Source organism: Arachis ipaensis, chromosome B8 (genome assembly GCF_059453495.1).
Source record: "Arachis ipaensis isolate K30076 ecotype BB chromosome B8, ASM5945349v1, whole genome shotgun sequence".
NCBI lineage: Eukaryota > Viridiplantae > Streptophyta > Magnoliopsida > Fabales > Fabaceae > Arachis > Arachis ipaensis.
The window spans coordinates 25,569,192-25,582,930 of record NC_142443.1 but is presented as its reverse complement, the minus strand read 5'-3'; the positions used below and the strand labels follow the sequence as shown (position 1 = coordinate 25,582,930).

General features: G+C 37.7%; 2 protein-coding genes across 3 annotated transcripts; both read right to left on the bottom strand.

Annotated features, from left to right (window-relative positions):
- Nucleotides 1-12,402, bottom strand: LOC107610747 (dynein light chain 1, cytoplasmic-like). Of its 2 annotated transcripts, none has more exons than XM_016312750.3 (2): nucleotides 12,132-12,402; nucleotides 1-180 (listed from the first exon to the last, which is right to left on the bottom strand). In XM_016312750.3, exons 1-2 carry the CDS (start codon nucleotides 12,387-12,389, stop codon nucleotides 1-3), a joined length of 438 nt encoding a protein of 145 aa, XP_016168236.2. In that variant the 5' UTR covers nucleotides 12,390-12,402. The 2 variants fall into 2 exon arrangements, 1 of the variants encoding a protein (XP_016168236.2); XR_015896369.1 differs by lacking the exon at nucleotides 1-180 and adding an exon at nucleotides 10,448-11,625 and having other exon boundaries at nucleotides 12,132-12,247.
- On the bottom strand, nucleotides 8,094-9,844 carry LOC148547484 (uncharacterized). Its single transcript, XM_088496788.1, has one exon. It carries the CDS (start codon nucleotides 9,842-9,844, stop codon nucleotides 8,132-8,134), a length of 1,713 nt encoding a protein of 570 aa, XP_088352914.1. The 3' UTR covers nucleotides 8,094-8,131.
- Nucleotides 12,403-13,739: the final 1,337 nt, after the last annotated feature.

Below are 13,739 nucleotides of genomic sequence, written 5' to 3'. Positions count from 1 at the left end.
TTAATTTGTATGAGGAGGTGGTGGTGGCGGCGTGACCAAGTAAACCTCCGTTTTAAAGAGAAGAACGGAGAGTGAGTCAATGGAAAAGTAGAAGAATGCGCCACCAGTGTGACTCACATAAGACCCGAAACTCGTCCCAATCACACAGTGCCACGCTGGTCCGTACATCGAATCGAACTCCTGATCAAATCCAAGAGTTGCCTTATTCGTACATATTAAGTATGAGATATATGTTGATTGAGAAAGTTTTGGGAACCAAACATCCTACGACCAACGTTGCACTTAACACTAATATAAGGTAAAAAAAAAAATTGAAATTTTTTAAAATTAAGAATGATGGTTTCAGTGGCTAAGAGAAGGGGGGGTTGAATCTTAGCCCCTTTTCTGCTTGCTAACACTTGCTGGATTCAGAGGAGACTTTTATGTTTTTAGCTCGTCCCTAGCCACGAGACATTTTCATTTTATCTCGTCACTTGGCACGAGACATTTTTGTTTTTGCTCCTGTGCAGTAGAAAACAGAAATGGAGTAGGAGAGGAAGAAAATTACACCAAGATATATCCTGGTTCGGCTGCTAAGTGCAGTGCAGCCTACATCCAGTCTCCATCACAACAATGATGGAATTTCACTATAATCAAACAGATTACAATTTGTAAAGTGCTAACCCAACTTACAAGGGGATTCTCACAGAATCATGAAACACAACATAGATGAACAAAGGAACTCTAAGACATCTATGGCTTTTTCTTTTAATTTTGCACTCTCTGCCTTTTTCCGCTCTATGGCTTTTTCATTACAAACCTCACTGTTTGCCTTTTACCATGAGACTCAAGACATGACAAAATTAAACAGAAAAATGCAAAACAGAATACATTGAAGGAGAAGAGAAAACTGTTAGCTCAGGTAGCTCTGAGAACTCTGTGCCTTGCACTCTCAATTTTTCTCCTTGCTTCAAACAGTGGCTGTCCACCCTTAATATAGAAGAGGGGAGCCTCCACTTATTGAAGCCAAAACTGAACCAACTTCTTCTTCCTTCAACAAAACCGGTTCGGCCACATAGAGAGAGAAGAGATAACCATGCATTAACCAACATGCAATTACCTCTAGTCCTTTCTTGATCATCACCCTTCATCAATCCGAGCTCTCCATCCTTGGCTTGCTCTCCAAGATGGAATTCTGGCCCTTGATGCTTCATGATGATGATGACTTCATCTGCTTCAATCTCTGCCTTCAACCATCACTTCGCCACTCTAGCTACTTCCTGTGGTGGTTGAGCAGAATCGAAGACAAGCCATGCTTCAAGAATCTCCTCCAGCTGGCCGAATCTTCTTCTTCCATTTTGAGCATGAAAGACTCAAGATAACCTCACCAAATCTAACCACATTTGGTGAATATCTTAGCCACAGCTCATTTTTATTTTAGTATGTTTTCTTGCCATCATTGTGATGGTCTTTAGGCTTGCTTTCTCTTCATCTCGGTAGCTTACTTTTGCTTCCATGGCTGCCAATATTTTCTGAGTAAAGACCGAAGAGAGAAAGAGTTGTGAGAGAGAAGAAAGAGAAAATATTCAATGGGTTTGAACAATAATCAATGAACAAAGAGAGAGAATGTAAAAGTTAATTCAAGTTTCCCACTTCCCTTTGTTGAGTAGCGTGTAGTGTCATAATAGCTATCAAATCAATCTTCTCTCTTTTTCTTATGTTTCCAATGTATTAATTAAATTTGAAATCCTTCAAAATAATGAAGTGGAATCCGTTGGAAGCATTTAGGCATTTCATTTGCTTCATGGATTCGAATAAGGCATGGAAACATTCATCAACATTGGGCTTGGTAGCAACAATATTTGATCTTGGCCCATTAATAACATTTGCTTTCCTGATAAAATTTGGAACATGCATAAAGCAAGTGGAAAGCATGTAACTCACTTGGGCTTAGATCAGAAAATTATTTGGGCCCAAGTAACATTAAAACAGCCACATTTATTTTTGTTATTAAAACCAAGGCTGAGTGTAAATTGGGCTTAGCACAATACATTTATTTCCGGCCCATGATTAAACCTGCAGCAAAATTATAATCATCAATGTATTGAATAAAAATTCAGATCAAATAATTTTGCAATTAATTAATTTTAATAATGTTTAGTCATCACACATATTAATTTAGAGTTTTCCAAACTCATCAATCTCCCCCTTGATGACAAACAATATTAAAATTGAAATGGAAAGAAATTTAAAATTGAGTAAGAGTACTCCCTTTAAATTTGTATTTCTCCCCCTTTCAAATTGTCACATTGCTCCCCCTTAATATATGCTGTTTTTACCAAGGGAAGCATTAACCTGTAACAATTTTAATCAAGCTTCAAATAACAATGTTATTTAGCATATTTATTACATGATGCTAAATGCTTGATTTATGAGCAGAGTTGGATGATAATCAAAACTCATTTGTTATCAATAATTTGATTTTCTGCTCAAACTTACACATATCAACAGAACACAAACCAGTGTTGTTCAGAAAATTTCCAAATATTTTCCAGTCCAGATATCAGAGCAATGTCATTCAAAATAAGGAAAATATTTTTGAAACACATAATAGCACATCAAAGCATGGCAGATGTTAGATAACACAGTTTAAAGGAACTGCCAAAAATAAATTTTCAAACCAACAAGTTTGTCAAATATGAACCATTAGCCAGGCATCACCATAAATCAAACATCAAATGCAGTTCATATATCAAGGATCATAATAGAACAAATGCATTCTTTGAACAAGGATAGTCATGAATTTTCAATTTGAAAATTTCAACCCTTGTCCCCTGTTTTTCCAGCCCCTGTTTTATTCCAATTTCAATTTTGGAATCTAAATTTCCTCCCCCTTTTGGCATCAAGGGGCATAAAAACCTGCAACAAGAGACATGAGCAATACATAATATTTATAACAAAGCAGTAATTGTTCAGAGTATCATACGGCAGGGAGTATCAAGTCATGCCTTTACAAAAAACAAAAGAAGGATTGAGCCTATTGTTGCCAATATCAAATAAAAGTAGAGGAATAGTCACTAATCATCAGAAACATTGAACTCAGAACCAGAATCATCTTCAGAATCTCCTGTTCCCATTTCATCATCAAAGGTTTGAATCATGAAACCGACCCTTTCATAGCACTTCTTCCAGGCTTTCTCATTTGCATATGCCAATTTTCGGGCAGCCTTGCTTGACTTTAGCATCAATTTGGACATATTGCGGAATTCACTGAGAGTCTCCCTGATGGATGCCGACACCTTTGAGGGTTCAGGGTGGCTTTCCAAATCGCTTAGAGAGGGTTCGGAGGCAACAGATTTCTTGCTTTTCTTGTTCGAAACTCCTCCTCCTTTAATCTGTGACACTTTGTTCTCAACAGATTCATTAGACAAATCAACCTTAAAATATTCAAATATACATGTAAGAAACATGCCATAAGGAAGATTAGCCTTTTTTGTGCTTCTTACTGCTTCCCACATATGACGTGTCATAATATAAGCAAATGAAATTGGAGTGGAAGTAATAAGAGCAAAGAGGATGATAGAGTCAGAAACTGTTACTCTATGATGAGAACCACTTTGAGGAGTGATGATATGAGTGATGATACGGTGTAACAGAGAGTTCTCTGGGCCGAGGGATTTGTGAGTTGGGATTAATCCATCAAGCCCGGACAGGTTGGCACAGATGTGTTGCATTACAGTTTGTTGAGTAACTCCCACTTGATCATCCCATTTATCAACCATATAAACCGTTGGTCCCTCATCTTCATACCCAAGGGCAGCACCAATGGTTTGAGGAGTGAGGGTTATGTAAACACGCTTGACATAAGAGTGGATTGACCCACCAATCAGGCGCATGTTTGCATAAAATTCCCGGACCAGCCCCGGGTATACCAATTTCTGAATGTGAGTCAGAGGAGTCCATTTCAGAGCATCAAACAGAGACGAAAAGTTCATTCCTTTGGTGGCAAGATTTGGAAGGTTCACCAAGTAAGAGGGGCAGAGATTGCGCTGCAGAAGAACGTCTTTGTGAAATTCATAGAATGCACATGAGTGGAAGCGAGAAGGATCAAAATGTGAATGAGTTTTGTGGAATTTGTTTTTGAACTCTAGAGATTCCAGATTGGGGGGTTCGCTTGTGTCATGCAGAGCAAAGGTTTTCTGTTTCTTTTGGGAGCTTTTTGCATGAGGGGTAGTTCTTTTTGGTGGTGATGGAGGTGGAGTAGTATGTGATGTTTCTTCATCTTCTTCAACACTTGGTTGCTTGTTCTTCCCTGTCTTGCCTCTTCCTGAAGTTTTCTGAGCAATAACTTTTCGGCGCATGGTTTCGGTTTTCTTGGAGGGAGGTGACTGAGTAGAGGATGAGGTAGAATGGAGATGGATATGTGTATGGGTTGGAGGTGATGAGAAAGGTGGGTTTTTTGGAATGGGGGTTCGGCTACTTCGCCTAACAGCGGTTTTCTTTTTCATGGTGGATGAATGAGGGGTTGAATATGAAGGGGTGATGGCCGAATGAGAGGAGGATGGAAGGAGGTTAGAGGTGCAATAAATGAGGATTGGAGAGAGATGATGGGAGGTTAATGACCATAATGGCACGGTTATTATCCAAATGGGAGTTTCAAAAAGTGATAAAGAGGGAGTTTTTCCTTGAATCAAGGGATTTAGTTGGAAGGAGAAGATATGATTTGACAACATGTATCTTCCAACTAGATTTGAAAAGACAATCTAAAAAATTTTGTGATTTTATTTTTTCAAGGAAGGAATAACTAACTAAACTGCCATGGTGGGGTCAGAATTTATTAGGTGGGGCCCAGGAGAATTTAAATTTGTGTTGCCTCCCCCTTGAACAGAGCTCCTCTATCAAGCTTGCGTTTTTATCTCGTCCAAACCTACGAGCAAAACGGAACAGAGTCACATATTCACAAATTTTCAATGAAACTTAAATCAAACATTCCCAAACTTTTTCTTAAGGTGCAGAATCTGTCTTCACAGAGAGGTTTTGTAAAAATATCAGCAATTTGGTCTTCAGATTTTACAAATTGAATATCAATAGTACCCTTTTGCACATGTTCCCTAATAAAATGATATTTTATCTCAATGTGCTTTGTTCTTGAGTGCAGAACAGGATTCTTTGAAATGTTTATGGCACTCATATTGTCACAAAATAAAGGAATACTATTGATTTTTAATTTGTAATCTTCTAATTGTGTTTTTAACCAAATTAATTGAGTGCAACATGCAGATGCGGAAATGTATTCAGCTTCAGCTGTGGATAGAGCCACTGTGGCTTGTTTCTTGCTTGACCACATGTTGAGTGAGCTTCCAAGGAAGCAACACATGCCGGACGTGCTTCTTCTATCCACTCTATCTCCCGCATAATCTGCATCACAAAACCCTACTGCACAAAATTCATCAGATTTAGGATACCACAAGCCATAATCACAAGTTCCCTTAATGTATCTAATGATGCGTTTAACAGCCGTAAGATGGGATTCTTTTGGGTGAGATTGAAATCTTGAACATACACCCACACTTTGAACAATATCCGGTCTAGAGGAGGTAAGGTACATGAGTGAACCTATCATTCCTCTATACCTTGTTTCATCCACATCTTGACCATCATCATCCTTTTCAAGTTTTGTGTTGGGATGCATTGGTGTACTCATTGCTTTGGAATTTTCTAGGCCAAACTTTTTGATAAGTTCTTTTGCATACTTTCCTTGGTAAATAAAAGTACCACTAGGAGTTTGTTTAATTTGGAGGCCAAGAAAGAAGGTAAGCTCTCCCATTAAACTCATTTCAAACTCACTAGTCATGAGTTTTCCAAACTCTTCACACAAGGAAATGTTGGCCGATCCAAATACAATGTCATCAACATAAACTTGAACAAGAAGTATGTCATCATTAGATGCTTTAATAAATAAAGTAGTGTCGGTGGTACCCCTTTGAAATTGATTTTCCAGCAAGAAGGCACTAAGCCTTTCATACCAAGCTCTTGGAGCTTGTCTAAGACCATAAAGAGCCTTAGTTAATTTGAAAACATGATTTGGAAACTCTTTTTGTTCAAAACCGGGGGGTTGTGCCACATACACTTCTCTATCAATAAAGCCATTAAGGAAAGCACACTTAACATCCATTTGAAACATTTTGAAACCTTTATGGGCGGCATAGGCAAGAAGCAATCTAATTGCTTCCATTCTAGCTACCGGAGCAAAAGATTCATCAAAATCTATACCCTCTTCTTGATCGTAACCTTGGGCCACTAATCTAGCCTTGTTACGAACAACTTGTCCATCCTCACCAAGTTTATTTTTAAATACCCACTTAGTACCAGTAACTTTCTTACCATCCGGATGAGGTACTAGTGTCCAAACCTCATTCTTGTCGAATTGAGCCAGCTCCTCTTGCATAGCCTTGACCCATGATGGATCTTCAAGAGCTTGTTTGACATTGTTGGGCTCCATTTGTGACAAGAGAGCAAAGTTGCTTGGTTCGGTTTGCCTTTTGGTAGAGGATCTTGTTGTTACACCATGAGAGGGATCACCAATGATGAAGTCATGAGGATAACCCCTCATAGACTTCCATTCTCTAGGTTTTCGGCCAGGTGTTGAACTTTGATGAACTTCTGATGGTCTCACTGTTTCAGTTTCTCGTGTCTGCTCAGGAGATAAATTGGAAGTTTCTCCTACAATCTGACGAGACAAAACCGGGCTGACAGATTCTTCAATTTGAACAGATTTGGGATTTTCTTTACTTGTTCCAGCCTCTTCACAATCTGAATCAATATCCTTCACAATACTGGGAATTAAGTTAGAATCACAAAAGGTAACATGTATGGATTCCTCTATTGTCCTATGCTCCTTGAGATAAACTCTATAGGCCTTGCTTGTGGTGGAATATCCAACAAACATTCCTTCATAGGATTTTGGATCAAACTTTCCAAGGTTTTCTTTATTATTAAGCACAAAACATTTGCATCCAAAAACATGAAAATACTTAAGATTTGGAGGGGTTCCTTTCCATAGCTCATAAGGTGTTTTCTTTAACCCTTTTCTAATGATTGTTCTATTCAAAATATAACATGCTGTGTTCACAGCTTCAGCCCATAAGAATTTAGGAATTTCACTCTCACACAACATAGCCCTAGTCATTTCTTGAAGGCTTCTATTCCTTCTTTCAACCACTCCATTTTGTTGGGGGGTTCTAGGACATGAAAAATTGTGAGAGATCCCTAAGTCATTACAGAATTTTTCAAAATCTTGATTTTCAAATTCTCTTCCATGATCACTTCTTAAATGGGCAATTTTCAAATCCTTTTCATTTTGAATTTTCTTACAAAGGGTGGAAAAAGCATAAAAGGCATCATTCTTATGAGCAAGGAAAAGTACCCAACCAAATCTAGAGTAATCATCTACCACCACAAGACCATAATGTTTACCTCCTAAACTTTGAGTTCTAGTAGGACCAAAAAGATCAATATGTAACATTTCCAATGGCCGTTTGGTTGATATTCCATCTTTTGATTTAAAAGAGGATTTTACTTGTTTGCCCAATTGACAAGCGTCACAAGTAAGATCCTTATCAAACTTGATGTTTGGAATCCCTCTAACCAAATTTCTTTTAACTAGCTTAGAAATTTGATACATGCTAGCATGTCCCAACTTTCTATGCCAAAGCCATTTTTCAGATTCAAAAGATGTGAAGCATGTTACATTTTGTTCCTTTAAATCCTCAAGAGTTAATCCATACACATTGTTGCATCTTTTAGCTTCAAAAAGAACATTCCCAGTTTTTTTCACACACAACTAAACAAACAGATTTCTTAAAAATAACTTCAAAACCCAAATCACAAAGTTGACTAACACTAAGCAAATTATGTTTCAAGCCATGTACAAGGAGAACATCATTTATACAAGAAGAAAAGTTTTTACCAACTTTCCCAACAGCCACAATTTTTCCTTTTGCATCATCACCGAAAGTGACAAGTCCTCCATCATAGTCATCAAGCTTTATGAAGAAGGTTGCCTTTCCGGTCATATGCCTAGAGCATCCGCTGTCCATATACCACACATTTTCCTTCCTTTTGGATGCTAGGCACACCTACAAAACAATGCTTAAGTAACCTTAGGTATCCAAATCTTTTTGGATCCTTTTACGTTAAACCATCTTCTATGTCCTAAGCCATTGTAATCAAAAACAATTTTATAAACTTTGTCACCAACCATTCTTTCACCGAAAAAGCATTGAATGGGAAAGTGTCCATTCCGATTGCATAGTCTACAAAATCTTGGAGTTGCCTTTTTGTTAAAGTAGGTGGGATCTTGAAATCTTATGTCATTAGAAGATGAAGCAATATTTTCAAAATGTGAATTTTCAGATTTATGAAACCCCAACCCAGCCTTATCATAAAGAGGTTTTTGACTAGCCAAGATGTGATTTAAACTTTCAGAACTTTGTGTAAATTTGGCTAAGTCTTCCTCAAGTCTTTTAACCTTTTTAAGCAACTCTTCATTTTGTTTAAAACAGTCCACATATGCAAGAACACAATGGTTACTTTCACAGCTCCTAACTTGGGCTCTTAACTGCTTATTTTCTTCAACAAGATCACAAGCAGTTTCGGCCTCTCTCACTTTTTCTTTTAGAAAACTGTTTTCGGCCTTAAGAATGGTAATTTGCTGTTCAAGTTCTTGATTTTCTAGCAGAAAACATCTTATTTTTTCAGAAAGGTGGTCTATCATAAGATGAAGATCTTCAGTATTAGGGTTATGAAAGACTACCTGATCTATGTGGTCTGCCATGAGACATGTCTGTGACTTGGTCTCGGTTTCTTCATCATCATCATCAGAATCATTCTCCAAGTCTTCCCATGTGGCCATCAGTCCTTTTTTCTTTCCTCTTTTTGGCTTTTCCTCCTTCTTCAGCTTGGGACAATCAGATTTGAAATGCCCCATTTCCTTGCAATTGTAGCAAGTTACCTTGCTGAGGTCTTTCTTCACTTTCCTTGTGCTGCTGCCTTTGCCTCTGAGCTTAGCCATTTTCCTGAATTTTTTTGCAAATAAAACAAACTCATTTTCAGAAGAGTTATCACTGGATTCATCATCCAGGGGGTTAGTCACAGAAGAAAATGCAATTCCTTTCTTTTTTGTATCTTTTTTCAAATAGGTATTTTCAAAAGCAAGAAGATTTCCTCTCAAATCATCAAGTGTTATGGAGTCTAGGCTACTACTCTCAGAAATAATTAAAGCTTTAGTCTCCCACTCTTTTGTGAGACATCTCAACACTCTTCTCACTAGCACAGAATCAGAATGTGTAATTCCCAGAGCATCTAAGCCAACAATGATAGCATTGAAACGTTCAAAGAGTTCATCAATGGACTCTCCTTCCTTCATTGCAAACGTTTCATATTCTCTGTTTAGCATATCTGCCCGAGTCTTCTTGACAATGGTGGTTCCTTCATGTGTGATTTGCAATTTGTCCCAGATTTCCTTTGCCGTTGTGCATCTTGATACCCGTCGGTACTCCTCAAAGCTGATAGCACAATTGAGCAGATTTATTGCCTTGGCATTTAACTCCACCTTCTTCCTATCTTCCTCGGTCCATCTTGCTTCTGGTTTGATAGAAACAACTCCTTCTGCACTTGTGGTAGTTGGAAATTTAGGCCCTTCGAGGATAATCTTCCAAAGTCTGTAATCCACTGCTTGTACGAATATCTTCATCCTCTCCTTCCAATAGGTATAGTTTTTCCCATTGAAAAGAGGGGGTCTGTTGCTTGATTGTCCTTCAGTTAGATTATAAGACACCACATTTGCGCCACTGTTTTCTGCCATGAGGATCTTTACTCCAAGCTGCAAAGCTTGATCTCTTTGAGACCAAGCTCTGATACCAATTGATGGTTTCAGTGGCTAAGAGAAGGGGGGGTTGAATCTTAGCCCCTTTTCTGCTTGCTAACACTTGCTGGATTCAGAGGAGACTTTTATGTTTTTAGCTCGTCCCTAGCCACGAGACATTTTCATTTTATCTCGTCACTTGGCACGAGACATTTTTGTTTTTGCTCCTGTGCAGTAGAAAACAGAAATGGAGTAGGAGAGGAAGAAAATTACACCAAGATATATCCTGGTTCGGCTGCTAAGTGCAGTGCAGCCTACATCCAGTCTCCATCACAACAATGATGGAATTTCACTATAATCAAACAGATTACAATTTGTAAAGTGCTAACCCAACTTACAAGGGGATTCTCACAGAATCATGAAACACAACATAGATGAACAAAGGAACTCTAAGACATCTATGGCTTTTTCTTTTAATTTTGCACTCTCTGCCTTTTTCCGCTCTATGGCTTTTTCATTACAAACCTCACTGTTTGCCTTTTACCATGAGACTCAAGACATGACAAAATTAAACAGAAAAATGCAAAACAGAATACATTGAAGGAGAAGAGAAAACTGTTAGCTCAGGTAGCTCTGAGAACTCTGTGCCTTGCACTCTCAATTTTTCTCCTTGCTTCAAACAGTGGCTGTCCACCCTTAATATAGAAGAGGGGAGCCTCCACTTATTGAAGCCAAAACTGAACCAACTTCTTCTTCCTTCAACAAAACCGGTTCGGCCACATAGAGAGAGAAGAGATAACCATGCATTAACCAACATGCAATTACCTCTAGTCCTTTCTTGATCATCACCCTTCATCAATCCGAGCTCTCCATCCTTGGCTTGCTCTCCAAGATGGAATTCTGGCCCTTGATGCTTCATGATGATGATGACTTCATCTGCTTCAATCTCTGCCTTCAACCATCACTTCGCCACTCTAGCTACTTCCTGTGGTGGTTGAGCAGAATCGAAGACAAGCCATGCTTCAAGAATCTCCTCCAGCTGGCCGAATCTTCTTCTTCCATTTTGAGCATGAAAGACTCAAGATAACCTCACCAAATCTAACCACATTTGGTGAATATCTTAGCCACAGCTCATTTTTATTTTAGTATGTTTTCTTGCCATCATTGTGATGGTCTTTAGGCTTGCTTTCTCTTCATCTCGGTAGCTTACTTTTGCTTCCATGGCTGCCAATATTTTCTGAGTAAAGACCGAAGAGAGAAAGAGTTGTGAGAGAGAAGAAAGAGAAAATATTCAATGGGTTTGAACAATAATCAATGAACAAAGAGAGAGAATGTAAAAGTTAATTCAAGTTTCCCACTTCCCTTTGTTGAGTAGCGTGTAGTGTCATAATAGCTATCAAATCAATCTTCTCTCTTTTTCTTATGTTTCCAATGTATTAATTAAATTTGAAATCCTTCAAAATAATGAAGTGGAATCCGTTGGAAGCATTTAGGCATTTCATTTGCTTCATGGATTCGAATAAGGCATGGAAACATTCATCAACATTGGGCTTGGTAGCAACAATATTTGATCTTGGCCCATTAATAACATTTGCTTTCCTGATAAAATTTGGAACATGCATAAAGCAAGTGGAAAGCATGTAACCCACTTGGGCTTAGATCAGAAAATTATTTGGGCCCAAGTAACATTAAAACAGCCACATTTATTTTTGTTATTAAAACCAAGGCTGAGTGTAAATTGGGCTTAGCACAATACATTTATTTCCGGCCCATGATTAAACCTGCAGCAAAATTATAATCATCAATGTATTGAATAAAAATTCAGATCAAATAATTTTGCAATTAATTAATTTTAATAATGTTTAGTCATCACACATATTAATTTAGAGTTTTTCAAACTCATCAAAGAACATTCGAAATTTAGTTAAAAAAATATTCAAAGTCCAAAGTCAATAAAAGTTCATTTTTAGTAGATTATAAATATAATATTAGCTGATGAAATTGAGTGCTATACGCTATTACTTCCCTCCTCACATTATTCTATTTATATCTCATGATCATATACCATTAGGGTCATCACTCATAAATAAGAGAGTAGAAGAAAATAAATATTTTACATAATGCATGAAATATGCTAATATAATGGTTATGGTACGTAGTATGACTTTATTTATGTAGACCAAAAAAAATACGTATATGATGACATTATTATTCTAACACAAAATTTAGTTCAGTTCTCCAAGAATAACAATTTTTAAAAGGGGAAAATGTGAAACAAAATAGTTACCTTTTTGAGTTCTCTTGCTAAGTGTGTGTGTGTGGGCTTATTGGAAGGATGGTGGTGATGGCCATGGGTGATAAGTGATCTTGTGTAGTGAAGAGCATGTTCTTGCATGTGAAGAGGCATGTCAGAAGCTTTCAACCTCGCGTTCAAGCTTATAGCAATTGAAGCCATTCTCATCACTGTGTTATCGTTATCATGAGCGTGCATAATAGCTTTCTTCTTCTTCACCAGCTTTTCTTCTTGTTTCTTTTCTTTCTCCATGCTCGTAGAATTATTCAAGATATGTTAGAGAGGCAAAAAGAAAAAAAAAGGTGAAGTGGAGTCAAAGAAAGAAGAAGAACAGAAGTGGTTGGTGTTGCGTGTTGTCGATTTATTTGAACTTTGACCGGTTGACTGTGTCGTATTGGACTTGAATTAATATGAAGTTTTTCATGCACACACTCAGAACGTAAAAACTGACTCACTTTTAAATATCAGAGTGTATTTGGCAAAGTAGTTTGAGAGGATAAAAGTGCGTTGAAGTTCTTTGAACGCTATTTTTTTATATTTGGCAATCTTTTTCTTCTAAACGCAGAGTTGATTTTACAGCTTAAAAACGCGTTTACTGAAAGCAAAAAAATTGTTGCTTTTACGTTCACTTCAACGTGAGTTCACTTTGATGATCATTATTAGTTTTTTCCAAAAGAATTTTTATATTTGTTTCAAGTCATTTCAAATATTTTTAATTTTTTTTCAATTTTTAGTATTTTTTTATATTTTGATTTTTTATTAAATTTATTATTATAATTCTATTATAATATGAATTATTGATCTTCTTAAAAATAATAAAGTAAATAAAAAACTAACCATACTGTTACGATGGATAACCGGAGATTGATGGGATGGACTCGTTAGGCTGGCCCGATCGTTTGAAGAGGGAAGCCTTCACAGGGAATCGCGCTTCTGGGACTCCGTCCGACTTGTGAGTATGAGTGAATGGGGGGAGGTACCTGCAAAGACACTCCGATGCCTAAGTCAGCAAGGGTGTAAGCAGGTTTAGAGAGTATTGAGACTTAGAGATACCTGAGAGATGTCAGTGTATTTATAGTGGTGAACTAATAACCACCGTTGAGGTAGCTCCACCTTTTAAGGTGGGTAACCGTCCCTTTATCTTAGGGAAGTTGAAATATGGCTCCTAAAAGTGGGTTGAGAGATTTTAGAAGTAGTTATTTTAGTGTTATCTGCCAGCTAATTCTCGTTCCCGACTTCTTTAGAGTAGGTCGTGGTGGGAACCGACTTCGAGGGGAAAGTTGATATGAAATAAGGACCAATTCCTTGGATTGGGCCTTTCTTTTTAGACCTGGGCCTTAGCGTTGGGTCAGGGTATGAACAGTGCCCCTACTAGAGCCCAATTTCTTTTAAGAATTGGGGTCGAGTATTTTAACTCGGAATCGACGTGTTTTGAAAATTCTCAACAGTCGCGTCTAATCAAACGTCGCGTCCGTTAGGAATTTGCGTATTTATACGCGGGGATCAGTTACATTGGGAACGGCGCCTCTCTTTAAATGACGGCCTCCGTTTTTACTATTATGCTCCTAACATTTTTATAAATACTTTCCCTCTCTTTCCTTG

Bases quoted from the DNA above. Each gene is read 5' to 3' on its own strand.
- LOC148547484 (XM_088496788.1), bottom strand. From the start codon at position 9,844: ATGGCAGAAAACAGTGGCGCAAATGTGGTGTCTTATAATCTAACTGAA.
- LOC107610747 (XM_016312750.3), bottom strand. From the start codon at position 12,389: ATGGAGAAAGAAAAGAAACAAGAAGAAAAGCTGGTGAAGAAGAAGAAA. The intron at 181-12,131 runs GTAACTATTTTG...GGATTTGATCAG, and splicing joins TAGCAAGAGAACTCAAAAAG to GAGTTCGATTCGATGTACGG.